Source organism: Melanotaenia boesemani, chromosome 19, assembly GCF_017639745.1.
Source record: "Melanotaenia boesemani isolate fMelBoe1 chromosome 19, fMelBoe1.pri, whole genome shotgun sequence".
Lineage (NCBI taxonomy): Eukaryota > Metazoa > Chordata > Actinopteri > Atheriniformes > Melanotaeniidae > Melanotaenia > Melanotaenia boesemani.
The window spans coordinates 15,323,510-15,338,119 of record NC_055700.1 but is presented as its reverse complement, the minus strand read 5'-3'; the positions used below and the strand labels follow the sequence as shown (position 1 = coordinate 15,338,119).

The following is a 14,610-nucleotide window of genomic DNA, read 5'->3' as shown; positions in this document are numbered from 1 at the left end:
GGTGAACACCTCGAGTCTGTTTCATGATTTAATGTCTGTGGCTCTGCCATTTCTGCCATCAGCTTTTATGCATCTTCTCTGCACAGTGGAAAGATTCTCGAGCGCCTTGATTTACAACACAGTGGCTCTTTACTGTTAGCTTTTGTTTACTGTACGACCCTGGGCTCTCGTTCAAGAATGCAGAAAAGAAGGAGACACCATATTGTGGAGGCCATCTCTTAAATGGTCCTCACAATTCTCCGTTCAAGCCCAAATTAACATCCTCAAATTTACATGACATCACAAGCAAATTAGCAACATCTGGCACCAGTTTGGTTATTGCACATGGCACAATACCAGGAGACACGTCCATTTATAGAAACAAGTTTATTTCTGTAAAAAGTTATAAAATGAATATTGTACAAAAATAAAGTTTGCAGAGAGCTTTGGTTCTGTAACACAAAACAAGTGAGACAACAGTTTTTTTTTTTTCTGAGGTCTTAATGGACTGACAACAAATACGGATCTTACCTTTAATATTAACACTGTAGAGTTCTTTGCATCTAACCAAGAAGTAAATTTCCAATGAACAGTTGAGCAATCAGTAATGAAGATGAGAAGCTGTCACAGGTCACACACTTTAATGTAGGTTATTGACTGGTAGCAAGGCCCTCTGGGGCTTTTGGGAAGTCTCACTGCACATTCTCATCTGGAAAAACTCATGGACAAATCAGTTGTTAAAAGGGGAAGATGATTCAGTTTATGAGGTATGCTGTGATAAAAGCAAGAGCTATTCTTCCTCTGTGTGTAGTGTTTGGCCTAAATTCAGCTTGATGTGGTGGATTTGTTCTGTGCAGGGGGATTACATAGTAAAGCTGGTTTGCTTGCTGCTGGGTGGGCACAGATACCTTGGTCCCTAATCCGTGCTAACATCAAGATCTATACGAGGGCTCTCTTTGTTCTACTTAAAACGACCCCCTCGCAGGACGAAGCAACATGCTCTTAAAGGAGCCTTGTGCTTTCCTTTCGTGCACATTTCTGCTTTAGTATAGGAATAAATTTGGTTGAACAAGTCGTTACATGTAGAAAGCATGTTGAGCCAACCCATCGTCTTCGCTCAGTTATTCCAAAACACACTCTTTTGTCAAAACATCCAGTCTTTAGATACTTAAATCAGCTGTGCAATGACAGCCACTACAGTAGCTAGATCTTCCTTAAACTGCCTTTGCCAGTGGGGATATTTGGTTAAGACTCATGTTAGAGGATCACTTTCAAATCCCCTTTGAGGGAATAAGACCTGTCAGTCAGAGAACAGACAGAAATGCAGGGAGTCCCGTGAACGTTAAAGCCTACTGGGACAGTAACCCCCGTGGAGCCCCACTCAGACCTGCTGCGAGGGCAGAGTGAGGTTTTGGATAATGACTGCTGATTGGCAAGCATTGTAGCAGCTTCTGTACTGTGCAACTCAAAGGATGGATCCTCAAAGGCACCTTTAAATCCTTGTGAGACCATTGCACCCATGCTGATTTTACATTTAATCTTAAAGTTGTTATGGCTTCTGGTTGGAGTAACATTAAATCTGTCCTTGAAGCAAAGAAGTACTTGCTTCCTTGTAAACATAGTATGTGATGAAGAGGTGTTATTAGAAGAAAGTATAAGTTTTCTTAGTGGTTGCATTAATGAAAAGTGAGGTGAACTGAATCATCGTCCCAAAAAAAAAAGAGTGTCAAAACAGCTCATCTGTTTTATTCTGGTTTTTACCTAAATTCTTCTATTGGTCCCCTCCTCTGCCTCTCTATCTATCCTACCTTACTTTGATGGCTACTGATGATCATAAGGATGTTTGAAAAAAAAAGGAATCTAAATGTTATTTTTTTAAAAAAGGCATTGCTAAGATGTGTAGAACTGTTAAGCAGTTCTAGATCACCTTGCATGAAAAAAATGCTCCACTTTGGCACCATCCAGGACAAACAAAGCTATTAAATAAATAGGAAAAACAGAAGAAAATTTCTCTCATAAAATGGATTGAAATAAATAACAATAAGTTAATTCCATCTTAATAAATATACTTCTTATTACACACTATATATATATATATATATATATATATATATATATATACACACAATGACTGGATTTTATGTAGACGCATTACAGTAAAAGTCTTTGCTGCACCTATGTCTTTGCCATGTGGTTTCTTGGCTCCAAATGCAAATTTCAACGTCCAGACTATTGGTGGAAGTGAGTTCAACTGCAACCGAGAAAGCTCCTTTAATCTCTGGATTCATCTGGAGCCAGGCAGCAATGGAAAAACTGAGTTCCTGGTAAATTAATTCCACTTGCAAAAGTTTTTCTTCACTTTCACCTTCTCTGACAGCACAGTTACAAAATCTGGAAGTGGAGCAGTACTGAATCTTCTGGGAATTGGTGCTCTAGAGGACTGAAAATGCTGATTGCCAAAAGTTTAGCATGCAGTTTACTTTTAAACAGCTGTTCCAGTGCCTTTCAGGTGGTCTTGTTATACTCACCTGCATCTCCTCTTGGTGACAACTGACAAAAATAAGAGATACACTCCAAGTTTGACTTCCTGTCGAGACACCAGCTTATAATCTGTAGTTTGCTGGTGCTGGTAGTGTCTGTCATTTTCTTGCTTCCTCAGACACAGGCACATTTCCTTGCTGAATGTTTTTTCAGCGTGTGATACACCAAATCATCGTCCAAAAAAGATAAGTCATCATCAAATGCGATTGGTCGACAACAGGTGCGAGAGGGTGCGTCATTGTCCAGCTTTTTTTTGTGTGTGAGGTTCATCAGGATCTTGTCATAGTTGGTCTCTGCCTCACTACAGGGACCACTACAGTACCGGAAGATTAGCGCCTCTTTAGTCCGGTGTCCCAGCCCCAAATCTGTCACATTCAGATAGATCTCCTTTAGCAAGCAACCACGACTCTGCACCCATGTCTTCTCCTTGCCCTTCTCACCTCGACCTCCTTTACCAGCTCGACCACCCCCTCGGCCTCGACTCCGCCTCTTGACTCCATGCCCTCTCCCCTCGCCTCTCGTGCCTCTTGTGTTTGCTGCTCCTCGTTGTCTTTGCTGTCTCCGTCCCTTTGAGTTGCTGCTCGTTTCCGATGATCTCCGGAGTCTGCCAATGGCAGCCTCAATAAGGTCCATTACATCTTCAAACTGCTCTGGATAGGGACCTGCAGTGTCATCTAAAACACACAGAAGGAAGAGATAAATTCCGAAAGATGGATTTAAAATACTAATTAACATGCCTACAGGAACATTAATTAACTATGACCACTTTTAAGTGATTACATGGGCAAATAATTTAAAACTTTTAATTATTGTGGTGATAAACGCAAATAAAATGCAGCGATGCCACACTGAAGGGTGTGAAAACATTTCTTAACCAGGAAAGTCTCAAACACAGAACCTTTGAAGACATTTAACCATGAGATATTAAGATGGAACATTTTGATGATGATTTGATCTGCAAAGATGACCATCTTCATCACCACTGTGGTGCTAGTCATGCAACCACAGGGCAATATTTCTGTGACTATAAAAAGCTAAATGAGGAAAGGAAAAGGCTCTCAAGCAAATGTGTATTTATCCTGTATGGTTAATTCTTACTACCGCCTTATTTGAAGAATATCAGAAGCCCGTAAAGGATTTTTGGAGCCAGCCAAGACTTCAAGTATATATTTTGGGGATTTTCAAAACTGTTTTTCCTTATTGAACATTATTATTGTTTTTAAGTAAGATTTTTAGACTGCTACATACACACTGCTGTACTGTCACAGATTATTGATGATGTTTAGGTCAAAAGAATGTGAGAACCATTGCAGAGCCACCAGATTTCCTCTCTAAGATAAGATAAGGTCATCTTATGTGTATTTTCAGGATTAACCTCTTATAGAAGCCATCTTATTTCATTTTCATATTTTTCTTCTTTTCTTCTTTCTTTTCTTGTTTGCATAAGTGATAAATGTGGTGAACTTCTCTTAGTTTCTGGAAGCTTCATGATGTGGCACTGTATTGCTTTTGTCCTTTAAAAAATCTCCAAAAACCCAAAGCAGATTTACTTTGCTGTCAAGAGTTTGATCAGTCTTCAAAAAGATGATCATCTGAAGGATTTGTTGATATCAGATTACTGACATGTTGAAGATATCAATCCATATATTTATGGCAGTGGGGATTTGTACAAAATTCAACTTGTACAATGTAAGATCACGACACATTTGACCCACAAATTCCACTATCTTCTAGAAAAATAAATGATATATTACTCAACATGCTAAATCAAAACGTATTAGATATTTTTAGATGGTGTTCAGCTTAAACATTTGATACATAATAGAAACCACTGCTTACTGTAATTATTCTTCTGTGTGGATTGTATTTTATATTTTGTCAAATGTCTAAAGAAACTTCATTAAAATATTTGAAAATGCATGCGTAATAAGTCCAATCATGTTTAATTTTTTACTTTTTTTCTGTTCTTTTGGGACGGCTGTGAAGCATTTAATTGAAAACAAGTTCACACACCAGAAAATAAGTTCAACTTTCAAGTGCTCACTGACATTGTCAAATGATAACTGCTAAAATGCTCAAAATACTTGTCATAGGAGCTAAATTTCACTGTAAAATTCACTTGGTTAAAACACTGACAAGCATATTTAATCTTAAAGATAAATGTATTTCCTACTCATTGAAATGCAAATGACCTACTGATTTCTGCTTACTGTTTAGAAACTCAGCACTCAAACCAAGCTTTTCCTCAGCAGGTCCAGTATCAAGTGTTCGGACCAGAGCTCTTGTCCATAAAGGGAAAATAAAAAACATCCTTGGACAACTGTAGAACAAAGTTGGAAATTAGAAAAATAAAACCCTATTTAGCAAATCTTAAAGATGCACTAACTTTTGCCATTTTCTCCGTGACACGCCCCCTATCAATGGCATCCATCTTACGGAGTGTGTCTTTAAAACACTAATAAACACATATGCCCATTCAAACTACCTTGTATATATTTTTAAATCAAAATATTCATTTATTTATATGAGATGAAGGAGGAAATTGCTATTTTAACTGAATGCTGTCAGTTTTCTTAAATGTGTGTTGTGACTCTGTGTTTATGCACCTGCTGTATAAAGGCTGCAGCAAAAAGCATTAAAAGATAGATAAAGGCAAAAAATAAAAATAAAAAATACACCACCTCACACTTCCAGTGGGTCATGAGACACACCAGTGAGATTACTTTTCTGCTAGTATATGTTATTTTTTTCTACTTAGAATATCTTTAACTGTAAGAGAAATTTTGAGCATTGACACCCAAAGCTCTGCATGCCACTGTACTTTCTTTAAATTTAATTTACAGAAAAATAAATGTTAAAATGACAACTATTTGACTCAGATTTCTGTGCCAGGCAAATTCTTGGCCAGATAAAATAAGTTCCTGGAGTTTCCTTTACTTGTCCAGAAACTACTCTGCTTTCAGTCTGAACTAAACAGCTTCTGTCAAAAGCCTTTGATTTAATTAACAGGTTTTGAATGGATCAGTAAATAAAACAACTACTTCATTGTACTCACTGTCACATAGTCCTATAAATGAACAAATGTGGAATATATGTATTTTGAAAAACAGAGGCAATTTAACTAAAAAACAATAAATAATAATGATTATAATAAAATAATGCCTCTGCTTTTTTCACACAGAAACTGAGTCATTAAAAGTTCCAGCCTACGTTAACTCAGCTTTCACACAGAAACCGACTGAGCTGACACAGTAGGCACAGACAATCACGCCACCAAGTGAGATTTAAATCTTTGATGGATGTAATTTAAGGATGCCCAGACTTGAAAGGCCAAATACAAGGAAATCATATGCTATGAGTTATTTAGATGAGGCGGATTGCAGTCTGCAGCAAACTGAAAACATGCACCAGCACAGCTCTTCACCATCTGCTGTGAGAAGAAATGAGAACTGACTGAAAATCTTGGACCCTCCAGAGTTCCATGTTGGTTCTATTATAGTGACGTCTCTCCTACTTTGACTGCCTGCAGGACCGTCAATGAACTAGATTATGGAGATGTATTTTTCTGACATGAATCTATTAGGTGAATTTAATGACATCACCTGTGTGAGTCTGTGTTAATGTATGGATGTCCGCTGACATGCTGCATGTGTATCTAGAAGTCACGGCTGGCAGGCTGAGATATCCGGCAGGTGGTGTTGTGGTTAACACAGCCTCTACACAGCAGTGTCACCTATCTCTCCTCTTTTACCTTTGCTATCTGATCTGCCTGAGCTCCACAGCTGATTAAGCTGCTGCTAGTGTATCAGATGAGCGAGGGCCAATCTGTTTAGACACACCTACCCTTTGATTTAGGCACCTTCTATTGTATGTCAGCTGACAGACTGGCTGGCTGCAGAGTACACCTGCTGACAGATTGGATTGCCAGCAGCAAATTAAATGATTCATGATGCAAATTTTCCAACAATTTTGTAAAGACAACAGTTAGAGGTGATGTTTTTTGTCTAAAATAATAAAACATATACACACACACACACACCACATGTTTCCCTTAAAGAAAATTCATTAAAGCATCATAAACATTGATTTTTGTTTAACTAGTTTGATTGCTAAATATCTGATTCTCATTTGCAGATTCTGAAATTAACATTTTAGGGCAAAACCATGTTTATCTTCAACATTCTTCACAAGCAAGAAGGCCTATCCCTTCTTGGGACTATAGTTTTGTTTATACTATTAGTGAATACTTAATAGTCTTGGGTTACACAGCAGATCAGTGATGTCACCACGGTCCAAACAGAACATGAAGTGGCAGCACAAACACTTGCCCAGATGTTCCATTCCTTATCTAGTTCTTGGCTGTGTTTACTTCTATGTGAGGATGATACAATGTCACATTGATCCAAACAAAATAAATTCCTGCCCACTGTCTCTGTTAAAATTAAGATAAACACAGAACTCTCACATGGTGCTTCAAACCATCCAGAGTTATCCGGCCTCTCTCTTGAAAATTCCTTTTGACCTGGTTCACAGTGCCTCTTCCAAAACATGCCATGATTTCTGAGTTTTGGCAGATGGATAAAGGTCATGGGTCTCTAAGCCACAGAAAGGCAGAGGTGAATATAAACAAGAGGAGATGGGGAAATGTGAAGAGTGACGTCTGCTGTGGACTGGAGCTGTTCAAAGTCTTATTGGTGCTGCTGGTTTGTTTAAACATAAGTATGACGTAACCCAAAGCAACAATAAAACACAAATTAAGATATTCCATCTGATAACCTCAGCTTCTATAAGAGCCTTATTAATAAATACACCCACTGATTATTACTCTAGGAAGTGCTACTCATGTGTAATTAGGCAAGAGACACTAAATTGCTTGTGATTAAACACAGTTTTGCACAAGCAGGACATATCGATAACGTGACTGCATGTCACAGATGAGCTAGTCAAAAACAACACGCTGTGCGGCTTACATTGATCATCCATGGAGATGTCCTGCAGGCTGTGGTCCTCACGCTGGAACAATGGCTCTTCCACAGACAGAGACACAGAATCACGGTAGCTTCTGGGGAAGTTAGTCCTCCTGGTTGGCTGAGTGTTTTGGTAGAGAGGCCTTGTAGCAACAGAGCTCAGGAGCAACAAACACGTGGCCAAAACATCCCATAACTTCATTTTAGACTCAGTTCCTATGAAGAAAGCTGCAGAAATAAAATAGTTCTTATTGGTTTGCTGTTATTATTCTGTACAATTTATTATAGATTAGGAGGCAAAGCAAACTGATTAGAAAGAAAGAAAGAAAGAAAGAAAGAAAGAAAGAAAGAAAGAAAGAAAGAAAGAAAGAAAGAAAGAAAGAAAGAAAGAAAGAAAGAAAGAAAAAGAAATCTGCACACACCCAGAATGTCAGCCAACTCTAGTTTGTAGTGTTTGTAGTGTGTGAAACAGTGTGAATCGGTGGCCAGACCTACCCTGACTCATTCTGTATTAATAACTGTGTCATCATGTCAAGAGGCTCTGATCCTCACGTCGCGTGTGTGCTGTGAACGTAAAAAACTGGGTAAACCCACCAGAAAATTCTTATAAAAAAAAACAAAAACAAAAAAACGACACATAGGCTAACTCAAAATGTCAAAGTGTGAAATGCGTACATTTTTGCGCAAAGGTAACATTAGATTAAACACAAGTCTGCTCAAAGGGATTCTGTGCTAATGGTTGAATGTCATGCTGCTGTGATATCAGAGGGGCTTTTACTACTTGTGTTGAGGCACTGATGGTGCGCCTGACACATACACACATTAAAAAAGGAAAACATTGGCTGAGAAGCGCACCAAAACATTTTGGCAACGGTAGCCTAAATAATGGTGTGAGTTGGCCAGATGGCGATCCCACAGCTTACGTGACTCTTACTAATGGCATGTTGAGTCTGCAGTGTACCTAAACAGCAATACACTGATAAATACTCAGCTTAAAATGCAACAGTTCTCACAATAATATTTACAAACGATTAAGTTGCCTTCCCTCCCCTTTTAAAATTTAGAAATGTCTTTTCAATAAAAGGTAATTTACAAATGAGGAGAGGTTGACTATATGTTCTACGGAAACCGATAAATAAAAGTTGGCTATATTTTAGTCATGAGTAGCCTAATGAAAGATTCTCTTACCTTAAATAAGGCCCAAGCAGACCTTGAAACTCGCTTGGCTATTGGTGGTAAAATCCAAACAGAAAACGCAACTCATACAGTCTCCTCAGCTGACTTAGCAGCATTGATCGTTACAAAGAAAATAAGAATAAAAATAGAATAAATAAACAGGAAAAAAAATCCATTAACAGGTTCAAATTCAGTTTGAGACAAAATAAAAAGTGGCCAAGGTGTGCCAGCTATGTTTTTAATATTCCGACCCAGCGCACCAAGCAAACCATGCGTCTCTCCACTCTCAGGAGTCCAAGGTTTGGTGTTGAAGAGAGCGGACCAAAAGCCACTGCGCTTTTTAAAAAAAGGGTTCAGTTGCAGTCGCTGATTAATTAGATGCTACGTTTCCACGTTGGAAATCCGAGAGAGATCCACCATCTCCCACGGAGAGGAGTCCAATGAAGACATCAGCGTCTCCAGCAAATACGCAGAGCGCTAAACGTGTCTGTTTTCCAGGCTAAAGCCTCCTGAAAAAAACAGTAAAAGCGTTCTTTTTATCCAGAATGCGCTTAGTATTTAATATATTGTTGTGGTAAACAACAAAAATATAATGTAAGGTAATTATTCTCCATTTTCTCCATGCTGGACAGCAGTTTATGTAGCACGGACAGTCTCCACACGCGTTATCCACACATTGGACTGAAGCAGGACAGATGTCTGCGCATAACACCGCATCGCGCGCAGAGGGCTGTTGGAGAGATTTATAGTTAAATGCGCTCTGACGTTTGGGGGCAGTTGGTGTCCGCCCCTCTTTTATAGATCCCTGCAAGAGCAAACAGTAAGTAACAGAGGTTCACATATCTCTCCAAACCACCCCTGGAGCCTTGTTTGGAGGAGCGCAGTTTTCAGATGTCTTGGGGATTATGTCACACATCCTGATGTCCTCGGCTTAGATTTCAGTATGCGGAATGCGATTTGGAGATGTTCTGTTGCGGTGCATGTTTCTAACCTGATCTCCGTGCTCTGTGCGCCTCGGTGTCAAGTTCCGTCTCATGGCTACACACATCTCAAATGTAGAAGTTCCCACTCCAGTTGCGATTTACTAGGAACATATTTGTGAGGACGCGGGACGAGCTTTTAAGGAACCCATGGACGCTGTGTTGGGCTGTGTTACATATGCAGGCATTTGTAGACTTAACACAAATATAATTCGTCGGAGCATCATCCTGGTCATTCAGTCACTTTTGGGTCAGGTCACAAAAAAGAGGCCCATGCGCTTGTGGCACCTGAGAAAACCCTCTCCGTCTCCCTTCACGATTTACGAGGCCCATCCGCCTTTCATCTGTTAATTTGAATTCCACAAGTTACTCAGTGCTTTGACAATCAAAGTCATTTTTGTGCTGCCAGGAGACTGGTTCCAACCACAACTGCACTTGCGTGTCCAAGAAGCACTCTGGTTCTAATTTAACACATGAAAAGCTGCAAGAGGGAGAGCTGTCGAATAAAGAGATGAAAATCCACTCACTGACATTTTAAATCCATGCCGACTTACCTGTTACTCGGTTGGATTAGGGCTCCCATTTGTTTGTTCATGAGCTGAAACGTCTTGTTAATACATGTTTTCATTCGTGCGTTTGCCCTGCCCGTCCCTGCATCTGCAAGATACACCGCCAGGTCTTTATTGTATGGATTCCTCCCTGTCATGTTTTCATGGTTTCATTGTTCTTAAGTGACTGCTGCTAACGGTTCATTTGTCACGATAACACCCTCTAAATTTGAGTTTGTTTTTGTTTTTTATTTCATGGCAACTCAGCACAGACTCAGATATTTAAAAGTCCTTAATTGTTTTTAATATAATGGGATATAATGTTACTATAAACTGCCCAGAGATTTACTTATCATCTTGTCAAGAATTAAAATAATTAAGACTGCATCCTTGTGCATTTACTTACCACTATCTATTCTAGTTGCACCACTTTTCTGTTGTGTTGTAAATGCAGAAGCCATCATTATATTAACATTAAGATCCTGTTTAAGTTTTCAATACTGACTAAAATACCTTTTACTTCAGATATTTACTTTCCTACAATCACTCATCGCTTGAATTGTAATAAAAATTAAAGGAAAAAATCTCTTTTGTTAAACAGCAATATTGAACTCTGCTGTTGTTACCCTGCCAGCTCATCCTGGGATAGTCTAAAGGATCTCACTACCTCAAACAGGAATGAGCAGGTAATGAGAATGAATGAAAGAAAGTCAGTTCATAGACTGTATAAACAAACTCAAAACACATGAGTGTAATGCGATCTTCCATTCAACAGGCTACAATAAAGGATGGAGCCATCTGACAGCAGAGGAAGAGACAGCTGAGAAAGTGTGATTTTTCAAGGTGATCCGGAGTTCAAACAAGCAGTTTGGTGAGAATCACACTGTAAATTACAGCCCAGCATGAGTAACCACATTTGCAGTCAAATTGACAATCACCCATTTATTTAGAGGACTAAATGAACATCTTTTGTTCTCTTATGTGTGCCCCACTTAACACCTAAAGAAGGGCTATGACATCTGTATTTGGGGGATTATTGCATTATTTTAACAGGAGCATCACAAAGTTGTTCTTAGGGATGGAAAGACAAACACACTGCATTAAAAAAAAATCTATATATAGTTCCAAATCTACAACTTTACATGCAATTTCTTTTTAATAAAATTTTTATTCATTTTTGGGCCATAAAGGAGTAGAGAGGGATGGAAAAAGACGAGTCCCAATAGAGTAACAACCTGAAACAGTGTGGTTCAGCAGGAGGGTCAGAATCAAGACAGCTTGAAGCAAAAATTCCTAAACTTAACTGAATCCATTCAGTTTATAAGATATACTTCATTTATCCTACAGGGAAATTCAGCAGCCAAAGAAATATAGCATATAATGCACAAAGACTATGCACAAGATATACAAAGGTAATTTTCCCAATGAAGGTCTGCTTTAAGGCATAATAACAGTTTGTTAAAAAAAAAAAACACAAACAAACAAAACACATTAGGTGTGCAAATAAAAAACATATGTGTGCAAGATATGTTCAGATACAAATGCCATATATAATTGAACATTTTATACCAGGTGGATGAGCACTGGTGTCCAACATTAAGGAAATTAGCATGCACAAAATGACTGGAAAACAGCTTCAGATTTTAGCTGTGCTGCTGTTTAAAAGGCTGACAGCAGCTGGGATGAAAAAGTTGCCTATAGAGTTTCTCCTTGCATTGTTGGTGCAGCAGTTTCCTACTGAGCATGTGTATAATTAGATGCTTTAGTTCTAACTCCTATTTATTTAAGTCTCTTTTAACATTTTGAACAGTTGATATTACATGGGTATAAATGTGAAGATCTAAGTAAGCATTTCACAAGAGCTTAAACTTGTATAAAGGATTTATCTTGGTACTTGCAGCCCAGAATAGCCAGATTACATCAACACCAAAAAGCAAGTCCATTAACACCATCCAAAGACAAGCCTGTTAGGTTAACAGGTCTCTCTTGTGTCTCAATAGGGCTGCCTGTATAAATAAAGCTTAAAAATAAAATAAAAGAAAAATTGATTGTAAAATCTCTTTGATAGTTTGTTAAACTTTTTTTTTTTATATTAAATTTAATTTGTTTGGGTGCAGTAACTGGCAGATTTTAGCAGATTGATTTACTGTGTATGACACATCAGGCTAGCGTGGGACACAGTCTGTTCAGATATATGACAGACAGATGCAGTATTGTTTATAGATATCTGCAGACGTGTCACCAAAGGAGTCCTCTGTGCCCTTTCTCTGCCCACAGACAGAGCTGAGAAGATAATGGTCACTGAAAATAGATCCATCTTAGAGACTTCCTTTATGTTAGAGCGCTGCACTCTCTGCGGGTGTCACAAGTCCCCTGAGCGGAATACTTGAGCGACTATAATAAATATTAATTTGTTAGGAGGAGAAACATGAGTAAGCTGAACGAATCACCACCGCATGGAGTATGATGAAGAGGCTCGTCACTCACAGAGAAAAGGCCTCTTTTATTATTTGTGTCACTGATGGGACAAGCACCTCAATTTTTGATGTTAAGCCTCTATACAGTGTTGACAAGCCTTCAAATGGAAATAACAATGACTTCACAAAAAAATCCAGCACACTGCATCTGGTTCTGTTTAAGAAAAATCTCAAAGAAATGCTACACATGGGCAATAATTCTTATTTTCCTGTAACTTCATAGATATTATGTCTCATTGGGTGTGTTATATCCATTGATAATGACTTGTTTAGTTAAATCATTGTGTTTAATTACATGCAACGATGTGACAACTGTTATTTTCTGCTTCTTGCTTTAATTAGTCATTGCCTCATGTAGCATCCAAAAGAAGTGGGACATACTCTATTTAGGTCTGTTTCCAATTTCATTCTCTTTGAATAAACAGTTACAACACATGGCTGCACAGCAGATGTAACAGAATGAGCAAAATCAACCGAAGTTAAACTGATGACAAACCACTGTCATAATCATTTACACCATTGTTACAGTTTGAAATATTTAAATGGTCTGATTCACAAGAGCAACTCATACGAACATGGTTACAGATTAACTCATCAGTAGTTTCAATGTCAGCTTGATTAAAAAAATAATCTTAATTGGAAAATTCTGTGAGAGTAAGATGATAATAGATGAACAATAGGGAGATACATGCTGGTTTAGCTAATGTAAGCTTGACAGTTTTGTGAATGACCAGGTCAGACTACCACATGCACAATGTAAGCTAAAGGGGATTGGAATAAGGCATCATATTTTACACCAATCACAAATAATTTTTTTGTGGGTACGGGCATATAAACCATATAATTTGCTTAAGAAAATATAATGCATTGCTATAGATTTACCTTACCAACAGAACCTAGTTATGCATCACCCCCAAGACATGCCCCAATACCGCAGTTGGTTCATATAATATACAGAACTACTTATACAATTCTTTTGCAGAATAAGTGATTTTACTTTGGATAGCTTTCATAAATTTAGCTGATATCTCTACTTTAATAGCATTTTGAGAGCCAGACTGTCGTTTACCAGAGTATTTGTTTATTATTGTTGGTATTGTTGCTTCAAGAATTTGAAATCTTCATGCACCTGGTTGGCAATGCTATGAATCAGAGCTTAAGAAGCAAAGTTGCATATTGTAGAAAGTGTTTTAACTGTGTTGTCAAAGTCTAATTATTTGTAATGTTTAAAGGCCACTACCACTGTTGCTTTATCATTTCTTTCAGTTGTGTTTACCATAAGTCCAGTACCTTTTGCTTGCTACTTCTCATTCTGCATCATGCATGCAGGGTGCAAAAGTGCCAGTTGTCTAGCAGTGAAAGCTCAGCTGTCAGCCAGTAACAGAGCCTCGAATCGCTCTTGGCACAGAGACAGAAAGCAGGTAGTCAGGACAGATACTGAAGGATTCACATAGCTTTCAGCTGATCCATTAGGACATGCTACAATTCAGATGTGGCCTGCTGCCAAACACCCAACCATTGTGGCACTCCATGCAGTATTTCCATCTGTTTCACTCACTGCTCAAACATTTTATGAGTATTTGTTGGCATCATTCATGCATAGATTGTATTTGTGCAGAATAAGTGCTAGCATTAGGATGTGAGTGTGTGTGTGTGGCTATATGTCAGTGAGTATGTGTGAGAGTGTGTAAATGAGATCACTTGGTACTATCAAAGTGCAGGCAGGACTATGACACTGTTATAAATAGAAGGGAGGAAGTAAGGAAGGTTAAATCTCAGACACAGATACTAAATGAGGAGAAGGGAGCCATTTAAAACTCCCCATGTCCATTCAGACCTGTATGACAATATTTATTTTTGTAGAAGCTGTGACAGGCAGACTGAGGTAGTCACAGTTTTTATACAACTGCATGATAAAACAAACTTTGCTTTGCTACACAGA

The 14,610-nt window shown here is 38.4% G+C and overlaps 1 protein-coding gene across 2 annotated transcripts; it reads right to left on the bottom strand.

Moving 5' to 3' along the window:
- Window positions 1–399: 399 nt before the first annotated feature.
- On the bottom strand, window positions 400–9,363 carry gdnfa (glial cell derived neurotrophic factor a). 2 transcript variants are annotated; one of them, XM_041969143.1, is made up of 4 exons: window positions 8,676–9,363; window positions 7,983–8,051; window positions 7,491–7,715; window positions 400–3,194 (listed from the first exon to the last, which is right to left on the bottom strand). In XM_041969143.1, the coding sequence occupies exons 2-4, from the start codon at window positions 7,990–7,992 to the stop codon at window positions 2,635–2,637; spliced, it is 795 nt and encodes a 264-aa protein (XP_041825077.1). In that variant the 5' UTR covers window positions 7,993–8,051; window positions 8,676–9,363; the 3' UTR covers window positions 400–2,634. The 2 variants fall into 2 exon arrangements, with proteins under 2 accessions (XP_041825077.1, XP_041825079.1); XM_041969145.1 differs by lacking the exon at window positions 7,983–8,051.
- Between the last annotated feature and the right edge of the window lie 5,247 nt (window positions 9,364–14,610).

What these genes read in the sequence shown, in the direction of transcription:
- gdnfa (XM_041969143.1), bottom strand. An exon ending in CATCTCCATGGATGATCAAT is followed by an intron (nt 3,195 to 7,490) that starts GTAAGCCGCACA and finishes TGTGTGTTTTAG; the next exon opens with ATGACACTGCAGGTCCCTAT.